Source organism: Vicia villosa, linkage group LG7, assembly GCF_029867415.1.
Source record: "Vicia villosa cultivar HV-30 ecotype Madison, WI linkage group LG7, Vvil1.0, whole genome shotgun sequence".
In the NCBI taxonomy this organism is placed as follows: Eukaryota; Viridiplantae; Streptophyta; class Magnoliopsida; order Fabales; family Fabaceae; genus Vicia; species Vicia villosa.
In genome coordinates this window covers 39,306,599-39,330,250 of record NC_081186.1, presented here as the reverse complement: position 1 = coordinate 39,330,250, position 23,652 = coordinate 39,306,599, and the positions used below count along the sequence as shown (strand labels likewise).

At 35.4% G+C, this 23,652-nt stretch overlaps 1 protein-coding gene across 1 annotated transcript; it reads right to left on the bottom strand.

The window, feature by feature from the left end:
• Positions 1-21,874: 21,874 nt before the first annotated feature.
• On the bottom strand, positions 21,875-23,172 carry LOC131617121 (disease resistance protein RPV1-like). Its single transcript, XM_058888489.1, has 2 exons — positions 22,614-23,172; positions 21,875-22,411 (listed from the first exon to the last, which is right to left on the bottom strand). The coding sequence occupies exons 1-2, from the start codon at positions 23,102-23,104 to the stop codon at positions 22,093-22,095; spliced, it is 810 nt and encodes a 269-aa protein (XP_058744472.1). The 5' UTR covers positions 23,105-23,172; the 3' UTR covers positions 21,875-22,092.
• Between the last annotated feature and the right edge of the window lie 480 nt (positions 23,173-23,652).

Below are 23,652 nucleotides of genomic sequence, written 5' to 3'. Positions count from 1 at the left end.
TTGCAAGTTTGCAAAGAGGATTGCTGTCGTGATGCTTCAGAAATCGAACTTCGGCGAAGGAATGTGTCGCTCAGGTTATAAGAAGTTTGGGAGCAAAGAGATATGATAAATGGCTGTTTGGAATGTGATTGATTTGAAGAGGATGAATTTTGGAGCGAAATTTCCGTAACCAAAACGCAGGAAAATTGCTGAATCATAATGAAACTTCGAAAATTCATAACTGGAGTTCTGGACATCCGATTTGAGTTCCGTTTGAAGCTTCGGAAAGCTAACGAGATGAAATTTGTTATAAAAATGGTTTCAGCAGCTGTAACATATTTAATTATGACAGTATGATGTTGGAAAGAGGTGAAGTTACGGTTACACTTGTCCTTAGAACTAGACTTGTTCGTTGGTACCGCACGGGATGTCAGTGTCAGAGTTGAACAAATTGAAGGAATAATTAAAAGGTTTGTTGAGAAGCAATTTTAGAAATTAAGTGTACCATTTGAGGGATTTTGGAGATATCGCTTAGAGTGTCGGTGCATGATGTCCATGTTGCATTTCGGACGATGTTGAAAAATTCATATCTTGAGTTCCGAGTGTCGGATTAATGTGCTGTTTGAACCTACGAAGAGGGGAGATTATGTTCTACCTTATGAGAGAGTTATAAATACAGTAGAGTGATCCTTTGAAGAGATATTCTGAAGTCGGTTAAGGAAGCGTGAAAATTGTTGAATAGGAATGCCTACTACTGCGATTGTTTGAAACGTAGTTGAGTAGAACATGTTGTTGATGAATAAGTTGATGAGATGTTCGGTAATAAAGATGATTTGAGTGCTGATAGATTTTAGTGAGGAGTGAATTATTAGTAAAGGTGAAATAAACTTTAGAACGATTGAAGTTGTATTTGTGATGTCAAAGCAAAGGCATGTATAAAAGAAGAATTGTAGAGGATTTCTAACACCTATTGATGAGAGGAAGAGTTTGTTGAGATTCCGAGTGGAATGATACTTGGACGCGAAAGATGTCATGGGACTTAGAGTAAAACTACGAGTTATGAATGTTGTCGCGGTCTTTTGCTAAGATGAGGATTTTGATTTGGAATGAGATGAATAGTAATGTACGAGTATACTAGTGATTATGAAGTTTGGAAGTACTTTACAAGTGTGTGATGCTAAGTGACTATGAAGTGGATTGTGTAAAATGTTTAGACATTGGTGTCTCACCAACAAGATCCAATGAGAGGGAAGTGTGCGAGTTGTAAAGACTCAAAGCGAATTATTGAGCTATGACGATGTTAATGAGTTTGAGTGCAAACTCGGATAGAGACTCTATTATGTAGTAACGAAGGTCTATGCTTAAATATGGTTGTTAACTATCTATTGACAAATTTAGGACTTGATCACCCTAAATCTCTTGTTGGTAGTAGATGGAATCATATAAATGGGATGAGCTTGTTTTGTTACCTTAATGGTATAAGATGTGATGAATACTAAGCCGTGAGAATAAATCACTCACCATGTTTTGTGAACTTATGAAGAAGTGAATATGAAAGAGTGCAACATATTGGACGGTGACTTAAGACGGGTAATCAGAGTCGCACAAAGAGAGTGTGATGTGGAATAGTGTTATGAGTACTACTCGTGGGCAGTGAGGAATTAATATGCCAGGAACATACGTAGAGAACATGTATTGATCCATATGTTAGATTAGAATCTAGTGGAAGTAAGGATGTCGTGCCGAAGAATTATAACTCTTTTGAATAATTGTCGAGATGATGAATATGTTATTATGGTTGTACGTAGTTAACTAGTATGTATTCGGCGAAGTTAGGACGATGAGTTGATACTATATGATGCTATAATAATTGTGTGATGTTGTAAGGTGTTATTGTAGATTTCTAGATATAATGAGGAATTATACTCTATGAAGGACGAAGTTGATTTAATTCTTAAAGAAGAGTGGGACTCAGTTTGAGCTATTTTGTAAGCAATGGTATATTGAGGCTGATGAGTGTGATTATAATTACTTGTTTGTACTCGTTCTGATGGTTAGAATGTTTAAATAGAGGAAGTAAATTAGGAATTTGTTTTTGAGTGCGAGTAAGTATTGTAAGTGGTAAATTAGTACCATGTATGGTAAAGGAGGATTTTAAATGAATGAGTAAAGAGAGGCATAATTGGGAAAAAAACTCAGAAATCTAATTGGTGATGATGATTGTAATGAGTAATCAGAATTCTGGTACTTTTTGTTGCAATGAGCAATGCTGGTGTTTTTGATGCAATGAGCAATGCCCTCTATTTATAGGCAAGAAGTAGGGTTTGTGGGAGGGAAAAACTCAGAATTTTGAAGCTCCCATGTGACTTTGTACCTAGTTGCTTCTTTGTGAAGAAATGGGATTTTTGGTTTTCCATGGTGAAGTACAATGCTTTAGGCATGCTTGTAAGAATTTGATCTGATCTTAGAGAGGTTGATTATTGCATTTGAAGTGCTTTTGCTACAAAGGAAACATTGTAGTGGCTCAAGAGAAGAGTGGTTGTGATTAAAGTCACTTTACTAGAATGGAAGTGTTAACTTTGTGCCGTTAATGGAATGATCAATTGGATAATGGCTTAAACACTTGGATTATAGCTCAAAAGCAAGTGTAATATTTTGATTATGGTGCTTTGAACAAGTTATATGGGCTGCAAGAAAGGAATCTTTCAAATTTGAACAAGTTTGGTTCATAACTTCTTCACTTTCTTCATGTTCTTCTTCATTTTCAAGTGTTCATGGTGCCATATTGAAAAAATCATATCTCATGAATGGAGCCATGGATTTTCATGCTACTTAAATATTTGGAAAGCCTTTGCTACATAATTCAAATAAGTAGTTGAAAGTTTCCTCAAACTCTTTTTGGATCATTGAGAAAAATGGCCACAAAGTTAAGAAAAAATCCAAGTAAAACACTTGAAAATTTCTCTAAGTCTTTTGAAAAGTATCTTCTTAATTCCATATCTCTCAAAATAATCATTTTTTGCAAAAAGTTCCATTGTGATAAGTTGTTTTTTTGCCAAGATCTACAACTTCCATGTTGGGAGATTTTTGAGTGTGTAAGCAACATATGGAGATCCATGAATTAGGTCAAAATACACTTAAAAACCCTAATTTGACTTTTTGTTGACTTTTTGATTCTTGATGAATTCTTTGAATTTTCTTTGATCAAGTGTCTTCAATATCCATATGATGATGATTTGGATCCTTAAAAGTCTATATTTGACTATTTTTCTAAAAAGTCAAAGGTAGACTTGCACAATTGACTTTTTCCTGATGAACTACAGCTTTGTGATTTCCAAATGAATCAAGCTCTCCTTTTCAAATGAATGATATGGATGGGCTATAATGTTGATTTGGATCCCCTTGAATCATATTTTGAGTCTTGGAACCATCTCCTGATTAAAAGTCAACCCTCCATAGAAATTAGGTCAAAAACCCTAATTTGAGCTTCTGATGAACTTGAAGGTGGTTGATCTTGCATTGACCCATCCTTGGGCTTTGATTTTGATTGGAGAACCCTTTGAATCATAGAAGGATGTTGAATTTATTTATGGGCCTCAAAACCCTAATTTGCTTAGCTTCCTCTTGACCAGTCTCATGTCTTGGGACACAAGCAACAAACAACAATTTTTTTGTATTTTTGGGTTAATGAATGATAAATGCATGATGATTATAATGACAATTATGATCCTAGTATTTAAGCTCTGGTGGGATCTCAGTGGTCAAAAATTGGGGTGCAACAATCTTCTTTCTTGTCCAATGTCTTCCAGCAGCAGTTGGATGAACCATCTCCAACTTTCCTTGGTTTCATTCTTAACAAGTCCAAATGCTAGTGGAAAGTATTGATCATTTGCATCTCTTCCCACAACATTAAGTAATTGTCCCCCATATTTTGTTTTCAAATGACATCCATCCACCCCCCACAAATGGTCTGCATCCATTTGTAAACCCTTTCTTACATCCATCAAAACAGAAATAGAATGACTCAAACCTAGGTTGAATGGTAGGACAAGGTCTGACAACATTGATTTTAGCTGTATTTCCTGGATTTACTCTAATTAATTTAGCTGCATACCTCCATATAGAGGCATACTGATTATCAACATCTCCTTCAATAATCCTCTTAGCAATTAACTTGGCCCTCCATGCTCTTGCTACAATTATACCAACTGAAAAGTTCTGCCTAATATCTTGCATAATATCTCTAATTCTGATAGATTCACAGGTTTGCATCCTCTTTACCACATGCTTAGCCACCCACCTAGAACTTGCAGACTTGTTGTTCAAAACCCTAGCACATGTATGTTTGTCTACAAGTGTTTTAATAGCAAAAGTCTGTTGGTGGCCTACCTTGGACATAAGACTAAAAAACCACAATTGGACTTACAAATTACCCTTACCCTGTGAGCCTCATTTTTTACAAAAGTTATCTCTCTCCCATTAAGCACTGACCACTCCCTAATAGCCTCTCGAAAATCGTTGAGGGAATTAAATTCCATGCCCCACTTGAACTTAAAGTCTTTGTTTAAGTGCTATTTAATATACTTGTCATACTTGGGCTTATCTTCATCACAAGAGTCATATGGATCGTCACTATTCAATTCATCACTTTGATATTGGTCATCCTCATCCATGCTCTTATTGGTCTGACCTAAAAGCCCACTAAGACTGTCATCTACATTTAGAGGCAAAGTAACATCTATTTCTTCATCAAAACCATCAGCAAGACCGGTTGCTCTCTCATTTTCACTATCATCCAGTCCCTCAACAATTTCATCTTCCAACGCATCCAACTCCTTTTCCTCATTCACACAATTTGATTCCCTATCACTACGTTCAAATTCCATATCCTTACTGTGTTCCACATACAAATCTCTTGTGATATTCAGTGAGCTAAAATACAGGGCAAAATCTACTGCATCATCGTCCTTTCTAATCAAGATAAACCCTTATTGGATTTCTAATACCTTTGCCCAAACCCTAAAACTACACTCGTTATACCCCAGACTACTAACTAATTTTACAATACTATCCAATCCCCAGCTAGCTACGTGCATACCTGTAATGGTTGTATCAACACCTCCTCTGTAGATGATTTCTTCGTCTGCAACCCTCACGAACTCCCCACCATGGTGAAACGTCACATTGAAATGCTCTGATTCCTGATATTGAATCAACATCAGTTTTCTTAACAAGTTTTAACAACATTTAGTAGAAATAGTGTAACAACCCGATTTTATTAGATATTTTATTTATTAGCTTATTTGTGTGTTTTATTAATTATTTGTTTATTTAATTATTATGTGGTATTACTAATTAATTGAAATATCTAATTGTATGCAGATTTGTGTTTTATGATATAATTAGGATATTAGTAGTATACTATGTACTGGGCCTAATTAATAATTGGATGGATGGGTAATAACATAACTAAGCCCATTAAGAGAAAGATAGTAAGAAGAGGAAAACTAGGGTTTTAGAGATAACACAATTTGGGGGAAAGGAAAAGAAAGAAGAGAATAGAGGAGAAAGAACATAGAAGAGAAGAAGAAGGAAATTGTAGATTTCTTGAAGAGGGTGGATTTAAGAGTTAGAGGTAAGGGTTTGAATCCAAGTTCTTATAGACTACAAGATTGGGTAATGTGTGTTGTTGTGATTATCTCTTCATCGTTGCAATTTCATGGAAACATAGAAAAGTTAGGGTTTATGAACAAATGCATGAACTTATGATTTGAAATGTGTTTTAATTGATGTTTGATGATGTTATGATGTTAGAAGATCCATAAATGTGTGCTATATTTGTGGTTATAACATGTATTCTATTGTTGTTCATGATGGTTGGTGTTTTCAGTTTGATTTGGGTTGAGTTTAAGGGTTTTGGGATGAAATTCGCATGCTGTTTTCTGAGATTTGGGATTTTCTGAAATCGCCAGTTCGCGCCGTGAAGTATTGTTCGAGCCGCGAACTGCTTGGCAGAAACTCAGGAATATTTGATTCACTCAGTTCGCGCCGCGAACTTTGTTCGAGCCGCGAACCCTGTTTTACAGAACTTTTTCCAAACATTGAAAGGCCATAACTTTTGATCCGTAACTCCGTTTTATGCGTCGTTCGAAGCGTTGGGAAGCTAATGAGATTGTCTATATGATAGGATAGAATGAATTGACACTTGTTTTATAAATTATGATGATAATTGAGAATAACATTTACCTATATGTGTATGTTATGGATGAATTGTGCATGATCAATGTTCATGGATGTATTATGTGATATGATAACCGCGATTTATGTGATTGAATTCTAAATGCTAGTTGATGTGGAATAGTTTAAATTGGATGTTAATATATGGATAACATGTGATTACTTATGTGTGTATTATGAAATAAGACTTGTGGTTAATATTCATATATGTGTTAAGTGATGTGATATCCATGATATGTTATAATGAATATAAATATACATTTATATGTACTATTTGAATGTGTCTTGTTGATAATGATCATTTAAATGTGTATGTATTGAGATATGGATTGTATACTTGTAAATGCTTTTATGTGTGTTACGTTTTGGTATGTAATGAATAACAACTATTGGTAAGATGTGTGGTAATATATGCATGATGATTGTGATTGGATATATGATGGCTGTTATGCCTTGTTGTAATTGTTAATTGTGTTGTGAATGTTGTGTACAATTGGCGGATAATTCATAGAGTTGGATTATTGTGGTATGCGGTAAGTTAAGATTGATGAGATAATCTTAATTGCATAAATTGTTGGTAATTGTACATACATTCATAGCATGGTCGGCTTTATGGTGGAAGCGGAGAAACTTGGGTTCACATAGTAAGAGACGTTGATCCTTGAATGGAAACAGACGTAGCAGACGTGATCCTTAATTGGAAATAGGCGTGTTGGCTTTGATCTTGTCCGGATCGGGAGCGTGGCTTGGATTCTAAACATTGAATCGGAAAGCGGTGAAACATTGGATTCACATTGGGTACCACATCATAGAGTCACATGTCTTGCATTGAGTCACATTGGTGTTATGTGATGTTTGAATGTATGCAGTTATGTGATTGTTATGTGTGTATAAGATGTGATAAGTGAATTTGGTGACTCATTTTATATGAATTGTTGTTGTGTTATGAATGTGATATATGTGATTTGGAGCACATGTGATACATATGTGAACTTATATGTATTAATGATATATGTATATATATGTGAATATGTGAATCATGTTTGATCACTTAGAATTGAATGAGCTATGTTGTATGACATGAACATGTGAATCTTGATTAATTGCATATGATGCATGTTTATGGGGAGAGTGATGAATTCTTGAAATGTATTCTTATTGTATTTTACATTTCCCATTATTATGTTTTCTATAAGAAGTTGAATTCTCACCCTTCTGTTTGAATGTTATCCTTTGTTGGTAACGTGCATGTTTCATGGATAGTGATGCTTCGAAGGAGGATTAACGTCGAGATTTAGATCTCTAGTAGGGTGTCGTGACTAAGTAATCACTTGTGCTCTGGTCATATGTAACACATGGGAGTTGGGTTTTATGTTTTTATGGCTCGATGTTATGAGATATTTGTTTACTCATATTGTGTTCGTATTTGAATATGTTATTCTGGTTAATGTGTGGCCTTGAGCCAAGATGTTGAGACATGGTGGATGATGTATGGGAATCATCCTATTTTTCCATTTATTTGATGAGATGATTATTCCGCTATGGTTTGCATGTTGTTTTAAATTCATGTGTTATTTGGAAATGACCATTGCATGTTTAAAGATAAAATATTTGTTCTATTTTGCAATATGTGTAATGCCCTCGTGAGATGCATGCTTTCTTTACTCTGATTTACGCAAATATATGCCTTATTTGTTTAGTATAGAATTGGGGGGTGTTACATAGTGGTATCAGAGCCTGGTCGGTCAGTTGGCCAGGTCATTTATGTTTTCCTATCCTTTTGTATTGGATTTGTGTATCTGACACAATCGATACTGTTGTTTGTTGGTCGTTGGATGTCTTAGGATAATGGCTGCAGGAAGGAATGTTAGCATTAATGTTGAGGCGGTGATGAGGTGGACTGGTGCGATTGGACAAGTGCCGCAAGAGAATTCCGGTTATGGAGGGAAGGATGAGTTATGTGCTTTTGGAGACTTCCTAAGGTGCAATCTGCCGACTTTTGAAGGAAAGTATGGACCGGACAAAGCACATGCATGGATGAGAGAAATGGAAAAGATTTTTCAAATCATGATTTGTACGGATGTACAGAAGGTGCAGTTGGGTACTCACATGCCGACGAAAGGAGCTGACGATTGGTGGAGTAATACTGTGCAGAGATTTGAAAGAGAAGGTATTGAAGTCACTTGGACTCTTTTTCGTGATGCATTTTTGGAAAACTATTTTCCAGAAGACGTGCGTGGGACGAAAGAAGTCGAGTTTCTAAAGTTGAAACGAGGAGGAGGACAATCCAGTGGGAGACCTTATGATGTCAAGAGGGAACAAGCTGGTTTTGGCAAGAAGCTAAGTGGGGGAGGGACTCCTACTCCACTTAAGTGTTTCAGATATGGTGTTGAAGGTCATCGTGCTGCTGAGTGTAAGAAAGAGGTTGCTACTTGTTTCAAGTGTGGCAGGCCAGGCCACATAGCTGCTAATTGTGGAGAGCAAGGTCACATTAGTACCAAGTGTGACAAACCAAAGAAGGAACAAGTGAGTGGGAGAGTACTTGCGTTGTCTGGTGCTAAGACCACTACTAAGGATAAGCTAATCTGAGGTACGTGCTTTATTATTGATAGTGGTGCAACGTATTCATTTATTTCTTTGGATTGTGCTAAGAGGTTGAATCTTGTGTTATCTGATATGCGTGGAGGTATGGTTATTGATACGCTTGCTATGAGTTTTGTTTCAACTTCTTATGTGTGTTTGAATTGTCTGTTGAGTATCTTTGGTAGAGATTTTGGGAATTGATTTTATTTAGTTCATTTTGTTAGAGCAAGTTGATGAGAATTTTGGTATAAATTGTTTGGAGTTGAAGAAAGTAATTGTAATCTTAAGAGGATTTTGGATCTTGGTGTGTTAAGTAATTTCGAGTGTGAGTTCTGAAGGAACACTATTATGGTTTAGTAATGATGGTTTATGTTTCATTATGATTTTCGATTGTCTATTGACAAATTGAGGACTTGATCACCCTTAATCTATTGTTGATAGAAAACGAGATCGTATTGGACGAGATAAACTTCTCTTGCTAATTTGGTATTTTGTAAAGTGACTAAGGAGAGGTTGAAGAGTCGAATTGAGGAGTTGTTGAGAAGAGGTTCATTTGTCTAAGTGTATGGTTATAGATTTGCACTTATTTTATCAAGTAAGAAGAAGGAATGTCCTAATGAGGTAATGTTTTAAGGATGTTTTGATCCTAAGAGTGAAGATGATCATGCTGAGCATTCGAGAATTGTGTTGTCGGTGTTGAAAGAGAAGAGGTTGTTTGCTAAGATTTCGAAGTATGAATTTTGGTTAAAGGAAGTGAGTTTTCTTGGCCATGTGATCTCTAGCGGAGGTATTTCTGTTGACCCGTCGTAGATTGAAGCTATATCTCAATGGGAAGCTCCTAAGTCTGTTTCTGAGATTAGAAGTTTTCTTGGTTTGGCTGGTTATTATAGGAAGTTCATTGAGGGATTTTCTAAGTTATCTTTGCCGTTGACGTTGTTGACTAGGAAAGGACAAGCTTTTATGTGGACTTCGCAATGTGAATCGAATTTTCAAGAGCTTAAGAGAAGGTTGACTTCTGCTCCTATTTTGATTTTGCCGGATCCTTTGGAACCGTTTGTGGTGTATTATGATGTTTCATTGTTGGGTTTGGGAGGCGTTTTAATGCAAAAAGGGCAAGTGGTAGCTTATGCTTCAAGGCAACTTAAAGTTCATGAGAGGAATTATCCGACACATGATTTAGAGTTGGCCGCCGTTGTGTTTGTTTTGAAACTTTGGAGGCATTATTTGTTTGATCAAAGAGAGTTGAATATGAGGCAAACGAAAATGGTTGGAATTCTTGAGAGATTATGATTCTAGTTTGAAATACCATCATGGAAAAGTGAATATTGTAGCCGATGCATTGAATAGGAAATCATTGCATATTTCTATGTGGAGGATCCAAGAGTTGAAAATCATTGGAACAATCTAGAGAGTTGAGTTTGGTTGTGAAGCGACGTCTTCTTGCGTTAAGCTTAGTATGTTGAAGCCTGCTTCTGGTGTTCTTAACGAGATTAGAGAGAGTCAGAAATTGGATTGCAATTGGTTAACGAGATGACATTGATTAATCAAGGTAAAGGTAATCACTTTCGGATTGACGAGATTAGAGTCATGAAAGGTCGTGATCGAGTTTGCATTTTTGATACTTCGAAGTTGGATAAGAGAATTTTGAAATGAAGGACATCGTAATGGTTTGAGCATACATCATAATGCTACTAAAATGTAACAAGATTTGAGGAAACTGTTTAGTGGTAAAGTATGAAGAAAGATATAGAGGAATTTGTTTATTCATGTTTGACTTGTCAAAGGTCAAAGATTGAGCATCAAAAACCGTTTAGTTGGTACAACAGTTATCTATTCCCGAGTGGGAGTGGGATCGTATTTCTATAGATTTTGTTTCAGGTTTGCCGAGAACGTCGAGTAATTGTGAAGCGATTTGGATGATTATGGATAGACGGACAAATGTGTTAATTTTATTCCGATAAGGATGGATTATTTGATGGAAAGACTTGCTAAGTTGTACATCGAGAGAATTGTGTGTCTACATGGTATTCCGTCAAGTATTGTTTTGGATAAAACTCCGAGGTTTTCTTTTGGATTTTTAAGAGGTTTGCGGAGTGATTTGAGATTAGAAGAGAAGATACTTGAAGGTTGAATGAAGGATTTGTACTTGGGGCTAGTTGCTTGAAGAGAATTTTCGAGGACGAAAATATTTTAAGTGGGGGAGAGTTGTAACAACCCGATTTCATTAGATATTTTATTTATTAGCTTATTTGTGTGTTTTATTAATTATTTGTTTATTTAATTATTATGTGGTATTACTAATTAATTGAAATATCTAATTATATGCATATTTGTGTTTTATGATATAATTAGGATATTAGTAGTATACTATGTACTGGGCCTAATTAATAATTGGATGGATGGGTAATAACATAACTAAGCCCATTAAGAGAACGATAGTAAGAAGAGGAAAACCAGGGTTTTAGAGATAACACAATTTGGGGGAAAGGAAGAGAAAGAAGAGAATAGAGGAGAAAGAACATAGAAGAGAAGAAGAAGGAAATTGTAGATTTCTTGAAGAGGGTGGATTTAAGAGTTAGAGGTAAGGGTTTGAATCCAAGTTCTTATAGACTATATGATTGGGTAATGTGTGTTGTTGTGATTATCTCTTCATCTTTGCAATTTCATGGAAACATAGAAAAGTTAGGGTTTATGAGCAAATGCATGAACTTATGATTTGAAATGTGTTTTAATTGATGTTTGATGATGTTATGATGTTAGAAGATCCATAAATGTGTGCTATATTTGTGTTTATAACATGTATTCTATTGTTGTTCATGATGGTTGGTGTTTTCAGTTTGATTTGGGTTGAGTTTAAGGGTTTTGGGATGAAATTCGCATGCTGTTTTATGAGATTTGGGATTTTATGAAATCGCCAGTTCGCGCCGCGAAGTATTGTTCGAGCCGCGAACTGCTTGGCAGAAACTCAGGAATATTTGATTCACTCAGTTCGTGCCGCGAACTTTGTTCGAGCCGCGAACCCTGTTTTACAGAACTTTTTCCAAACTTTGAAAGGCCATAACTTTTGACCCGTAACTCCGTTTTATGCGTCGTTCGAAGCGTTGGGAAGCTAATGAGATTGTCTATATGATAGGATAGAATGAATTGACACTTGTTTTATAAATTATGATGATAATTGAGAATAACATTTACCTATATGTGTATGTTATGGATGAATTGTGCATGATCAATGTTCATGGATGTATTATGTGATATGATAACCGCGATTTATGTGATTGAATTCTAAATGCTAGTTGATGTGGAATAGTTTAAATTGGATGTTAATATATGGATAACATGTGATTACTTATGTGTGTATTATGAAATAAGACTTGTGGTTAATATTCATATATGTGTTAAGTGATGTGATATCCATGATATGTTATAATGAATATAAATATACATTTATATGTACTATTTGAATGTGCCTTGTTGATAATGATCATTTAAATGTGTATGTATTGAGATATGGATTGTATACTTGTAAATGCTTTTATGTGTGTTACGTTTTGGTATGTAATGAATAACAACTATTGGTAAGATGTGTGGTAATATATGCATGATGATTGTGATTGGATATATGATGGCTGTTATGCCTTGTTGTAATTGTTAATTGTGTTGTGAATGTTGTGTACAATTGGCGGATAATTCATAGAGTTGGATTATTGTGGTATGCGGTAAGTTAAGATTGATGAGATAATCTTAATTGCATAAATTGTTGGTAATTGTACATACATTCATAGCATGGTCGGCTTTATGGTGGAAGCGGAGAAACTTGGGTTCACATAGTAAGAGACGTTGATCCTTGAATGGAAACAGACGTAGCAGACGTGATCCTTAATTGGAAATAGGCGTGTTGGCTTTGATCTTGTCCGGATCGGGAGCGTGGCTTGGATTCTAAACATTGAATCGGAAAGCGGTGAAACATTGGATTCACATTGGGTACCACATCATAGAGTCACATGTCTTGCATTGAGTCACATTGGTGTTATGTGATGTTTGAATGTATGCAGTTATGTGATTGTTATGTGTGTATAAGATGTGATAAGTGAATTTGGTGACTCATTTTATATGAATTGTTGTTGTGTTATGAATGTGATATATGTGATTTGGAGCACATGTGATACATATGTGAACTTATATGTATTAATGATATATGTATATATATGTGAATATGTGAATCATGTTTGATCACTTAGAATTGAATGAGCTATGTTGTATGACATGAACATGTGAATCTTGATTAATTGCATATGATGCATGTTTATGGGGAGAGTGATGAATTCTTGAAATGTATTCTTATTGTATTTTACATTTCCCATTATTATGTTTTCTATAAGAAGTTGAATTCTCACCCTTCTGTTTGAATGTTATCCTTTGTTGGTAACGTGCATGTTTCATGGATAGTGATGCTTCGAAGGAGGATTAACGTCGAGATTTAGATCTCTAGTAGGGTGTCGTGACTAAGTAGTCACTTGTGCTCTGGTCATATGTAACACATGGGAGTTGGGTTTTATGTTTTTATGACTCGATGTTATGAGATATTTGTTTACTCATATTGTGTTCGTATTTGAATATGTTATTCTGGTTAATGTGTGGCCTCGAGCCAAGATGTTGAGACATGGTGGATGATGTATGGGAATCATCCTATTTTGCCATTTATTTGATGAGATGATTATTCCGCTATGGTTTGCATGTTGTTTTAAATTCCTGTATTATTTGAAAATGACCATTGCATGTTTAAAGATAAAATATTTGTTCTATTTTGCAATATGTGTAACGCCCTCGTGAGATGCATGCTTTCTTTACTCTGATTTACGCAAATATATGCCTTATTTGTTTAGTATAGAATTGGGGGGTGTTACAAATAGAACCTACCTGAGATTTCGCGTGAGCTTCTCCCTGAACATTGCTCTGATTGGGATTTTTCTCAGTCTTCTTCGCCATTGTTTTCTCAGTGATGAAAGCCCTAAATGTTGCAAGGGGGTATTTAAGAGAAACAAAGTGTAATATACCCACTAATCAAACATTAAATAAAAAATAAAAACACGTGTGTATTAAGAATGCTTTTGGTGGCAAGTGTGGCAAAAGATTCCATGACATCTGGCCAACAGGGGGTTTCAGTGAGGGAATCTACAAAACTTAAGAGGGCGATTAAAAAAAATATTACCAGGGTGTAAAATGGAAACTCGCTAACATTACAGGGAGGTTTATATATTTAACCTAATAATTAATTAATTCCTTAGTAAATATTTAATTAATATTTTTAACTTTATTTAATGAGTATATTGATTTAGACTCTTAATTTTATAAATAGCTAATATAATTAATATAAATATATAAGTTCACATAATAATTGTTGAAATATAATAATTAAATAATATTTAAACATAAGATATTTCTAAAATCTTCCATTTAGGTAATATATCTTAATAGTAATACAATTTTTAGGTGTGTCCGAATGCTATTTATTTTTAGATTTAAACTTTACAAGAAGGTCCACCTCATATATTAATAATGAGACTATTGTGACATTCGTCATTAATGTATAACGTGATGGAACTTCGATGACCACCACATCAATTTACTTGAGGAAGTTGGTCAATATGGATGTGTGACATGAAAATGTCAAGTAATGTGATCGTTGAATCATGCATATTTTCAACTGCTTTAATTGAAGTCCTTATTGAGATCCAACTGAAGTTTGAAAATTCAATATTTGCACAAACAAAACATAAATGGTTATAACAATAATAACCTCGAGATTTTTATTTCTACAGATAATCTAAACATTGAAGTTGCTCTGTCATCTAAGCCTAGAGTTTTGTTGCTTGTCTTGTTTATTATCGTTTATCATTTATCGCTTTCGTAGTTTAGTCTCCTCTAACTTATGTCTTTGCAAATGTCTTAGAATTGTGCAATGCTTTTTAAATAGTGTTTTGCATTAAACTATGTTTTTGCATGCATAAATCAAACTAGTTTTTTTAGTAAGAGCAATATGCTTTAAGTCACGTTATCGTATTTTTGGATCAAAAACCATATTTGAGACTAGTTCAAGTCATGACAATAGTAGAATATCAAAACATCTTTAAAATTACAAAAATTTAGATTCTAGGTGTGTAATTTAAATCACACATCCTATTATTCGAATCAAATGAAAAAGAAGATTTCAGAAGTTTATGAAGCTGTCATAATTTGACTCACAAGTTACACTAGATTCAAATCACAAAACCACGTGACTCGAATCACAGGATACACTTGATTCACGTCATGAAGTGATGCAGTTCCACATTTTTCCTTCTACCTTGTTTGACTTGAATCATACTTTTTAAGACTTGAATCATGAGTCAAATCATGACTTGAATCATACAAATGGGTTCTCGTATGTTTTAAATCTTGATTAAAATTACTTTGCCACTCGACTCAAATCATACATGTACTTATGACTCGAATCAAACATCATTTTTACTCATTTTTTTTTAAGCATAATTAGAAGCATCTATATAATCAATAATTATTTAAAGTCTCAGTTATGCAGCAATTTATGCAGCAATCTTTACTCAGTCTTACGTCATTTTAACATTAATCTATCTTAAGAACAAATAAACTCCAATTTTATCTGTACGCTTCCTTACAGCTCTACAAAAGTATCCTAGAGAAAAGACTTATTATTTTCTATTAGATTGCCAAACTCCACCAACACCACACAATATAAATCTTGACCTGAGAACTTCACAAAAATCAAAACTCCACCAACACCACACAATATAAATCTTGACTTGAGAACTTCACAAAAATCGAATTTTTTTTTTGAATAACCATATTTTTAAAAAAAATTCCAAAAATAACTAGGTTTTCAAAAAAATTACACAAATGTCACTTTTCAGCAAAAAAATACATGTTGTCGCCAGGGGGGGGTGGCGACAACAATGGGCCAGAAAAGTGTTCGCCAGTGGGCCTGGCGCCTACGTGTATTTTTTAGGTGTTGTCGCCACCCCCCTGGCGACAACACCCCCCTTTATTTTTTTTTTCTTTTTTTTTTGTAATTTTTTTTCTTTAACATAATTTATTCTAAATTTTTTTTATGTTATATTTTTCAAATATTATTTCAACATGGATTTTTTAAATAATTTTTTTTCCATGGTATTATATTTTCGGTAATTTTTTACTTTCAATATTAATGTTTTCGGTACTATTTTCTCTTAAATGTTTGTAAATTTTATTGGTTCCAAATATTTTTTCCATGGTAATATTTTGTTGATATTTGAAGATTGATATTTGAAGATTGATATTTGATATTTAATTTTAATTTTAATTTTTTTTCTTGATAATTTGTAGTGACCGACTAACCTCAATCATTTCTACTTAAATTAAGATCTCCAAAAATATTAATCTAATTCTCAAATATGTATTTTCAAACTATATTCACGTTGGGCTGGAAAGTTATTTTCAAACTCCTAGTTTGCAAGTAAAAAAAATACAATTAAGGGATAAAATCATTGGAAATAATATGAAGCAGCAGAAAATGATTAAAAAAATAGAAGCAATAAGAAGAAAACAATAACAAATTGCAGTGGAAAAAAACATACCAGTAGGAAGTGAATACAAAAATGTAGAGACAGATCTGAATGGCCGGCGATAGAAAGAGTGAGGGAGGGTTTCGTTTTGAATGGGGATTGAGAATGCAGAGAGGTTGTATTTATTTTCGTTTTTATTTTGCTTGCTTTGAATGTTAGAGGACAAAATGTAGTTGGGAATACAGATAGATTAGTGCAAGAATTAATTTTTTATTTAAGAATTCAACTCAATTAAGAGAGCCAATGAAAAAAGTCTGCATTCTTTAGTTATGTTCAGGACTGAGTTTTACAGTGTTTATGAAAAGACCAGATGTGCATAGTGACCCAGTCAGGATGCATGCAGACCCAGTCCAAGATGGTGGACCCCTTTTGCTTTAATTGTCCCTCTATAAATTAGGGTTTCTTGTGTGCATCAGTACACACACGAAAAAATGAGATCTCGAATAAGGTCAGATAGCACGCACCGGACTACTGAGCCTCCACCACCTGTAAGGCGTTTGGACTATCAACCTCCCATTGTTCGAAGGAACGGATACGTTATTTTCTCTGCCGTCAAACCTCCCATGCAGGTAATGTTTTGGAACATTCAATCCATGGACCAGCTTAAGAGAACCCTTCTCAGGTTTTTGGAGGGAGAGTGGAGTCAAGGCGAACAAATCAGATCTATCAAGAGACTTAGAACAAGGGGAGGTGCTTTTCTTGAAAGACAGCGTTGGTGGGAGACAATGGAGGACGACATTCAATGCACTCGAATGATGGAGGACAGAGAAGACATTGTCCTAACCGTTGTAATATCCTAGATGTTGCAGTTTCTTTATCATTTCAGCTACTTCTGTACCGTCCAATTAAATGCTCTGAGCATATATTAATGAAATGTTTTTTTAACATTACAAAGTTTCCAATTAGTATTTAAGTTATTAATAATTAGCAAAATTATTTTCCGCGGTATTTCACCCACTATAAATAAAGGTGTGTGTGTGTGGAGTTGAAGTACCAACTCTTTCTTCATTCTTACTGCAAACACTAAAAATAAACTCAGTTTGGGCTGTCGTTTTTTTTGAGGAAGGTAGTCACATGCGTGTCTGCCTTAACCCTCATTGGAATTTCCAGAGAATTGTTAGAGCCATCAACACTGGGTTTCGTCAACTAGATGGTCCGACCAGAAAAGTTAAACAGATAGATTACCGTTGTCCATACATTACGTTGACGGATAATAATCCAGAAGGCACCTACATGTATTATTGGGACCGTGTGAAAGACGATGTGGACGTGGATCTAATGTTTTGGACACACAGTGGAGAGGTTAACCGAGGCGTTGAAAATCCACTTGTTCTTGCAGTGATACTCGAGTAGTTTAGATTAAGTGTTGTTGTGTTTGTTGCAATGATCGAGCGTGTACTACAAGTTGTTATGTGTTATTTTCTTAGATGTTTTAGTTTCTATGTTGGTTATTGTCAATGTACCTTTTTAATTAATGAATGAGTTAATGTTTTCCATAATATATATATCTGCGCTAGTTTAATATAAAAGTCACAAAATCTATTATAATTGTATGTTTTAAATGAATTAAAAATTATGATAATGCATGTCACAAATTATGATAATGAATTAAAATCTATTATAATATAAAATTCTCAAAATCTAACATAAACATGACAAGACCAGACTAATGCATGTCACAAAAGATTCTCGTCCCCACCTCTTACACAAGGCTAATGCATGCAAGAAATGAAGCAATAATTCTGCACAAGATTCAAATATGACATGACTAATGCATGACACAAAAGATTCTCGTCCCCACCTCTTACACAAGGCTAATGCATGCAAGAAATGAAGCAATAATTCTGCACAAGATTCAAATAAGTATATGTGTTAAATGAATTAAAATAAAAATAAAAACATCTAAATAAAAAATAAAAGTATATGATAAATCGGTGCATGCAATGGTTTAACATAATTTAGCATGACAAGAATGCATGCCTCTATAGCAATCTAGTCCCCCCACCACAGACATGACAAGACAAGACACTGCAGGGAATCTCGTCCCCACCACAGACATGACGGGACAAGACAATGCAGGGAATCTCGTCCCCACCACAGACATGACGGGTCAAGACACTGCAGGGAATCTCGTCCCCACCACATACTTGACGGGACAAGACACTGCAGGGAATCTCGTCCCCACCACAGACATGACGGGACAAGACACTGCAAGGAATCTCGTCCCCACCACAGACTTGACGGGACAAGACACTGCAGGGAATCTCGTAATAACCTATGCATTTTGGCTATAAATATGTTCCCAAACTTGTTCATTTTCTTCATCACCTCTTATACTTTCATCAGAGCAACTTATCATCAGAGCAACTTTGTGTTTCATCATCAACAAACATGTCTCTCCTAACTATGGGTCAAGAGCATCGAGGCACCATTGCAAACATTGCCACTTATGTAAGTTTGAGTAAACACTTAATTTTTTTTACTTAAATTTACTAATTTCAAATACTTATGGGTAATGTTTTTTTTATAGGATGTCATGAGATTTAGGACCCGTGCTGGTAAGATGAATGCTCCTGACCCTTTGATTGAGGACTACGTTAAACGTGCGGGATTTGGTGAGGTAATGAACTTAACACATACCTCAGTTGATATGAAGTTAATATTAGCATTGTGTGAGCGTTGGAGGCCTGAGACTCATACTTTTCACCTTCCAATGGGTGAATGTACCGTCACTCTAGAGGACGTGTACATGTTGTTGGGTCTCAAAACAAATGGAAAGGCAGTGTATGGAAATGTCCAACAACCAAACGCCCTATGCGTCGAATTGTTGGGTGTGGATTTAATAGAGGGTGAGGGGCAACAAAGGGGTAGGGGCCAAGGTATAAAGCTTGCTGGCCTTCAGCTAGCTTATGATGGGCTTCAATTGGATCAGTTTTCTGACGAAGAAACTATAATGCAGAAAACTAGGATGTATATTTTGTTGTTGTTTGGTAAGTTTCTATTTCCCGAAGGCACGGGAAATAGTGTTAATTTTATGTACTTGTGTTTACTTGGGGACATTGATGCAATAAAGACATATAGTTGGGGTTCGGCTGTGTTGGCATACCTATATAGTTCCTTGTGCAAATGTGCAAAAAAGGATAGTTTTACATTTAGTGGATGTGCATTCTTGCTACAAGCATGGGCATGGTGGAGGATGCCGGTATTGGCCCCTGCAAATCCAAACAGTTACGCCTTCCCTTACGCTTCAAGGTAACTTTTGGATCTTACTTTAATTATTGCTTTTTATTCTATTATTATTTGTAACTATATTGATTTATATCTTTTAATGTGTTTAGGTTCAATGCACTCGGAATGGATTGGTCCAAAACGCCTGTATCCAAAATCATTTTCTACCGCCAAATATTAGATCGACTAGGACCCCAAGAGGTAATACCACGCAAAATGTCCATTTTCTAAATATATTTTTAAAAATAACTATCTTCTATATTTTGAAATTAATATTATTTGCTTTGCAGTTTATTTGGCGTCCTTACTTGGAATTGGACCACGTACCCGACCTTGACGAGGCGGCTATTTGGACAGCAAAATCACCCATCATACGGTTCACCACTGTGGAGATGCACCCGAGTGACCGTGTGAAGCTCCAATTCGGCATGCATCAAGGTATCCCTGACCCACCTGAGCCTGACTGTTTGGGACGTTGGCATCTTGCGAAGGTTAGCGAACAGTGGTACGTAAAAAATTACAAGTCCTTTGCCATAGATCAGCGTAAAATATGGGCTCGTCGATCAAAAACGGTTCTAGAATTTCCTGTGGCGCCGGGAGAAATGAAGCCAACTGTTGACTATGTAAACTGGTACAGATCCGTCACAAATCCTGAAATGATTGTGTCTGCCCCTTTCTATTTAGCTGACCCGCGAGCACAACCTCCATATTTTGGAGGACAACAACAACCACCACCAAATTACCACCAACAACAACAACAACCACCGCCACCAAATTACCAACAACAACAACAACCACCACCAAATTACCAACAACAACATTACCCACAACAACACCAACAACAACAACAACAACAAAGTTACCACCAACAACCAATGCAACCACAAACACCTTTTTACCAACAACATTCCCAACAACTCCACCAGTTTTTTCCATCCCAAACTCAACCACAAAATCAAGAATTCCATGCAGGGAGCTCTTCTAGATCACATTTCCAGGAATTCCATGCGGGGGGCTCTTCAAGATCACCACCAATGACCCCCGACATGGGCATAGAAGAAGAATACCCGCAATACACCACATTCGACCAACACACATCACAGTACCCCAGCCAACAATTTGACCTCAACACACCGCCACAACCATTGTATTTTAACCAAACCGAATCCACCACCAACTTCCAAAACTTCCAGGCCGCACCCACTAGGAGAAATTTTAACCCGCCTAGACACAGCTTCGACAGCGCCGCGGGCACCCGCCTATCCTATGGAGGGAATTCTATAGGTCAAGATGTTGAAGACCCAGGTTTCATTCAGGGACCGTCGACTATGGCACAAGACGAACCAAATAGAGGGGGGCGTCGTCGCGGAAATAGGGGGCATTACCAACTCGTGACCCGTCTACACGACCCATTCGGCAACCTCAATGTGGATCGTACCATGGTCCACGTGGCGCGCAATAAGATTTTTATTTGTATCGTGAATGTATTTTGTAATGTTTTTAATTATAATGTATTTGTATCGTTAATGTATTTTGAAATGTCTTTAATTTTAATGTATTTGTATCGTCAATGTATCGTTATTGTATTTTAATATATAATTATTTTAACGAATGTCCAACTTTCAAAATAATGAATCCACCACCAACTTCCAAAAATAATTTTAACAAGATAGATAAAAAAAACAATATAAAAAAATTATTGAAAAATTGTTTTAAAAAAAAAAATACTAAAAAAAATATTAAAAAATTGTAGTTATTAAAAAAAAATACTGAAAAAAATTTAAGAGAAATTATGTTAAAGAAAAAAAATTACAAAAAATAAAAAAAATAAAAAATAAGGGGGGGTGTTGTCGCCGGGGGGGGGGGGGGGGGGTGTGGCGACAACACCTAAAAAATACACATAGGCGCCAGTGGGCCTGGCGAGTACACCTCTAGCCCATTGTTGTCGCCACCCCCCCTGGCGACAACGTGTAATATTTTGCTGAAAAGTGACATTTGTGTAATTTTTTTGAAAACCTAATTATTTTTGGAATTTTTTTTAAAAATATGGTTATTCAAAAAAAAAATTCACAAAAATCAACAACAAATAAATCTGCCATACGATAAGTATTTGTCTTAAACACTAAATATTTATCCAACGTTCCTGACACGGCAAGAGAACCTATATTTCCATGAATAAATTATAAAATACATTAAAAATAAACTAATTAATATTAACATTTTTGTTTACATTATAACCAATATTTTGATGTCAGAATGGAATTTTTATTAACGGTCAATTTATTAATGATTAAAATGGTAATAACATTATTAAAAAAGAAAGTAAACTTAAAAGTTTTTAATTTATAAAGACAAAAAAAATACTTCACTGTATATTAAGGATTTAATGAAATTAAAATTCAGCGACAGTGTAAAAAGTATAATTCCGCCTTATCGTGGATGGATGTTCTCAGATCTCCCTGCAAGATACGTTCATACGTACCCAAAACATCACCCAAACACTTGAACCATTTGAACTTGATTCTTTCTTCAAAATTTTAATTTTTTTTTTTAAGAATGCTTTCTTCAATTTGAACTCTGCAAGTTTGTATAATGGTGTAATCAATTCTTCCATGTCCGCGAGATTCCCTGTTCTGAGGGATTTCTTGAGTTTTTGTTTTGCGATTTGCTTGTATGTGTTGATGTGTCTGTCTAATTCCCGGCAAGTTATCATGACCAGCTTTTGTAATATGTCCATTGCAATTTGCTCCACTAGTTTAGACTCGTTCCTGTTCGTTTTTCCAGAAGAGAGTCATCTTGCAATGCCAGATACGCACAAAATCTAAAATTTGATGTCTAAACTATACAGTAACAAAAAATTTAAGATAGTTTGTTTGTGTGCGAGACCAATTTAAGAATTTAAAGATTGAAATTTAGATTAGGTTCACATCAAGGAATTTGTGATTAGGTTAATATTAATATAAATATTACCTTTTGCCAAAGCAAACCCATCCAGAGATATTAGCAGCTTCTGTCAAAGCTAGCCGCCATGCTTGAACCTTATCCATGTCCGTACGTTTTTCATGCTCAGCCAAAGCAACTCCACAGCTTTCCGTCTGATTCCTTATATTTGTTGGGTTAACATGGTAGAAAATCGGTACTAAAATTTGACCATCGTTATTCTTGCATTTCAGTATACTCACAAGCTCTTCCAAACACCATCTAGAAGAAGCATAGTTTTCTGAGAAAACAATTATCGATAACTTTGCATGATTAATTGCCTTGAGAAGTGAAGGTGATATTTCATCACCTCTTTCAAGCTCGTTGTCGATGTAAGTTTTGATTCGGAATCTTGTTAACGCGGCATACAGATGGCTCGTGAAAGTGTAGCGAGTGTCCATGCCTCTGAAACTGAGGAAAACGTCGTGGTTTTGTTGAGGGATTTTTGGTGTAAAAGATGGAGGAGGAATAACTGATGCCATGAGTGTTTCAGAGCTAGCTAGTTACTGAATGAAAGAAAATTTGTGTTGTTTCAAACTTTGAATGTTACTAATAAATATGAACAAAAAACGAAGGTCTCTTTCGTGAAAGTGGGACCCTCACGAAGATATGAATTTCGAAATTGGATCCAAATCCATGAATTTCTAGGCAATATAGTGAAAGTGGGACCATGAATTTCTAGGCAATACAAAGAAACACATGGGCATTTGTATTTGATTGGGTGTAGTGTAGATACAGGATAGCATCCCTCTAATAGGGGTGTACATGGGCCGGTTTGGATTGGGTTTGGCCAAACCCAAGACCCAACCCATATTAGACACACCGGTTTGGGTGAGGTAAATTAACCACCCGTTACAACAATGGGTCGGTTTGGGCAAACCCATTAATTTTTGGGTTGGGTTGGGTTGGGTAGTGGGTTGTCCAAATAATTTCTTTGCTTATTAACATTAAATGATGAGTCATCATATTTTTTTCATAAAAATTACTCAAAATTTATATCTTCTTACAAAAATTTGATAATATATTTTTA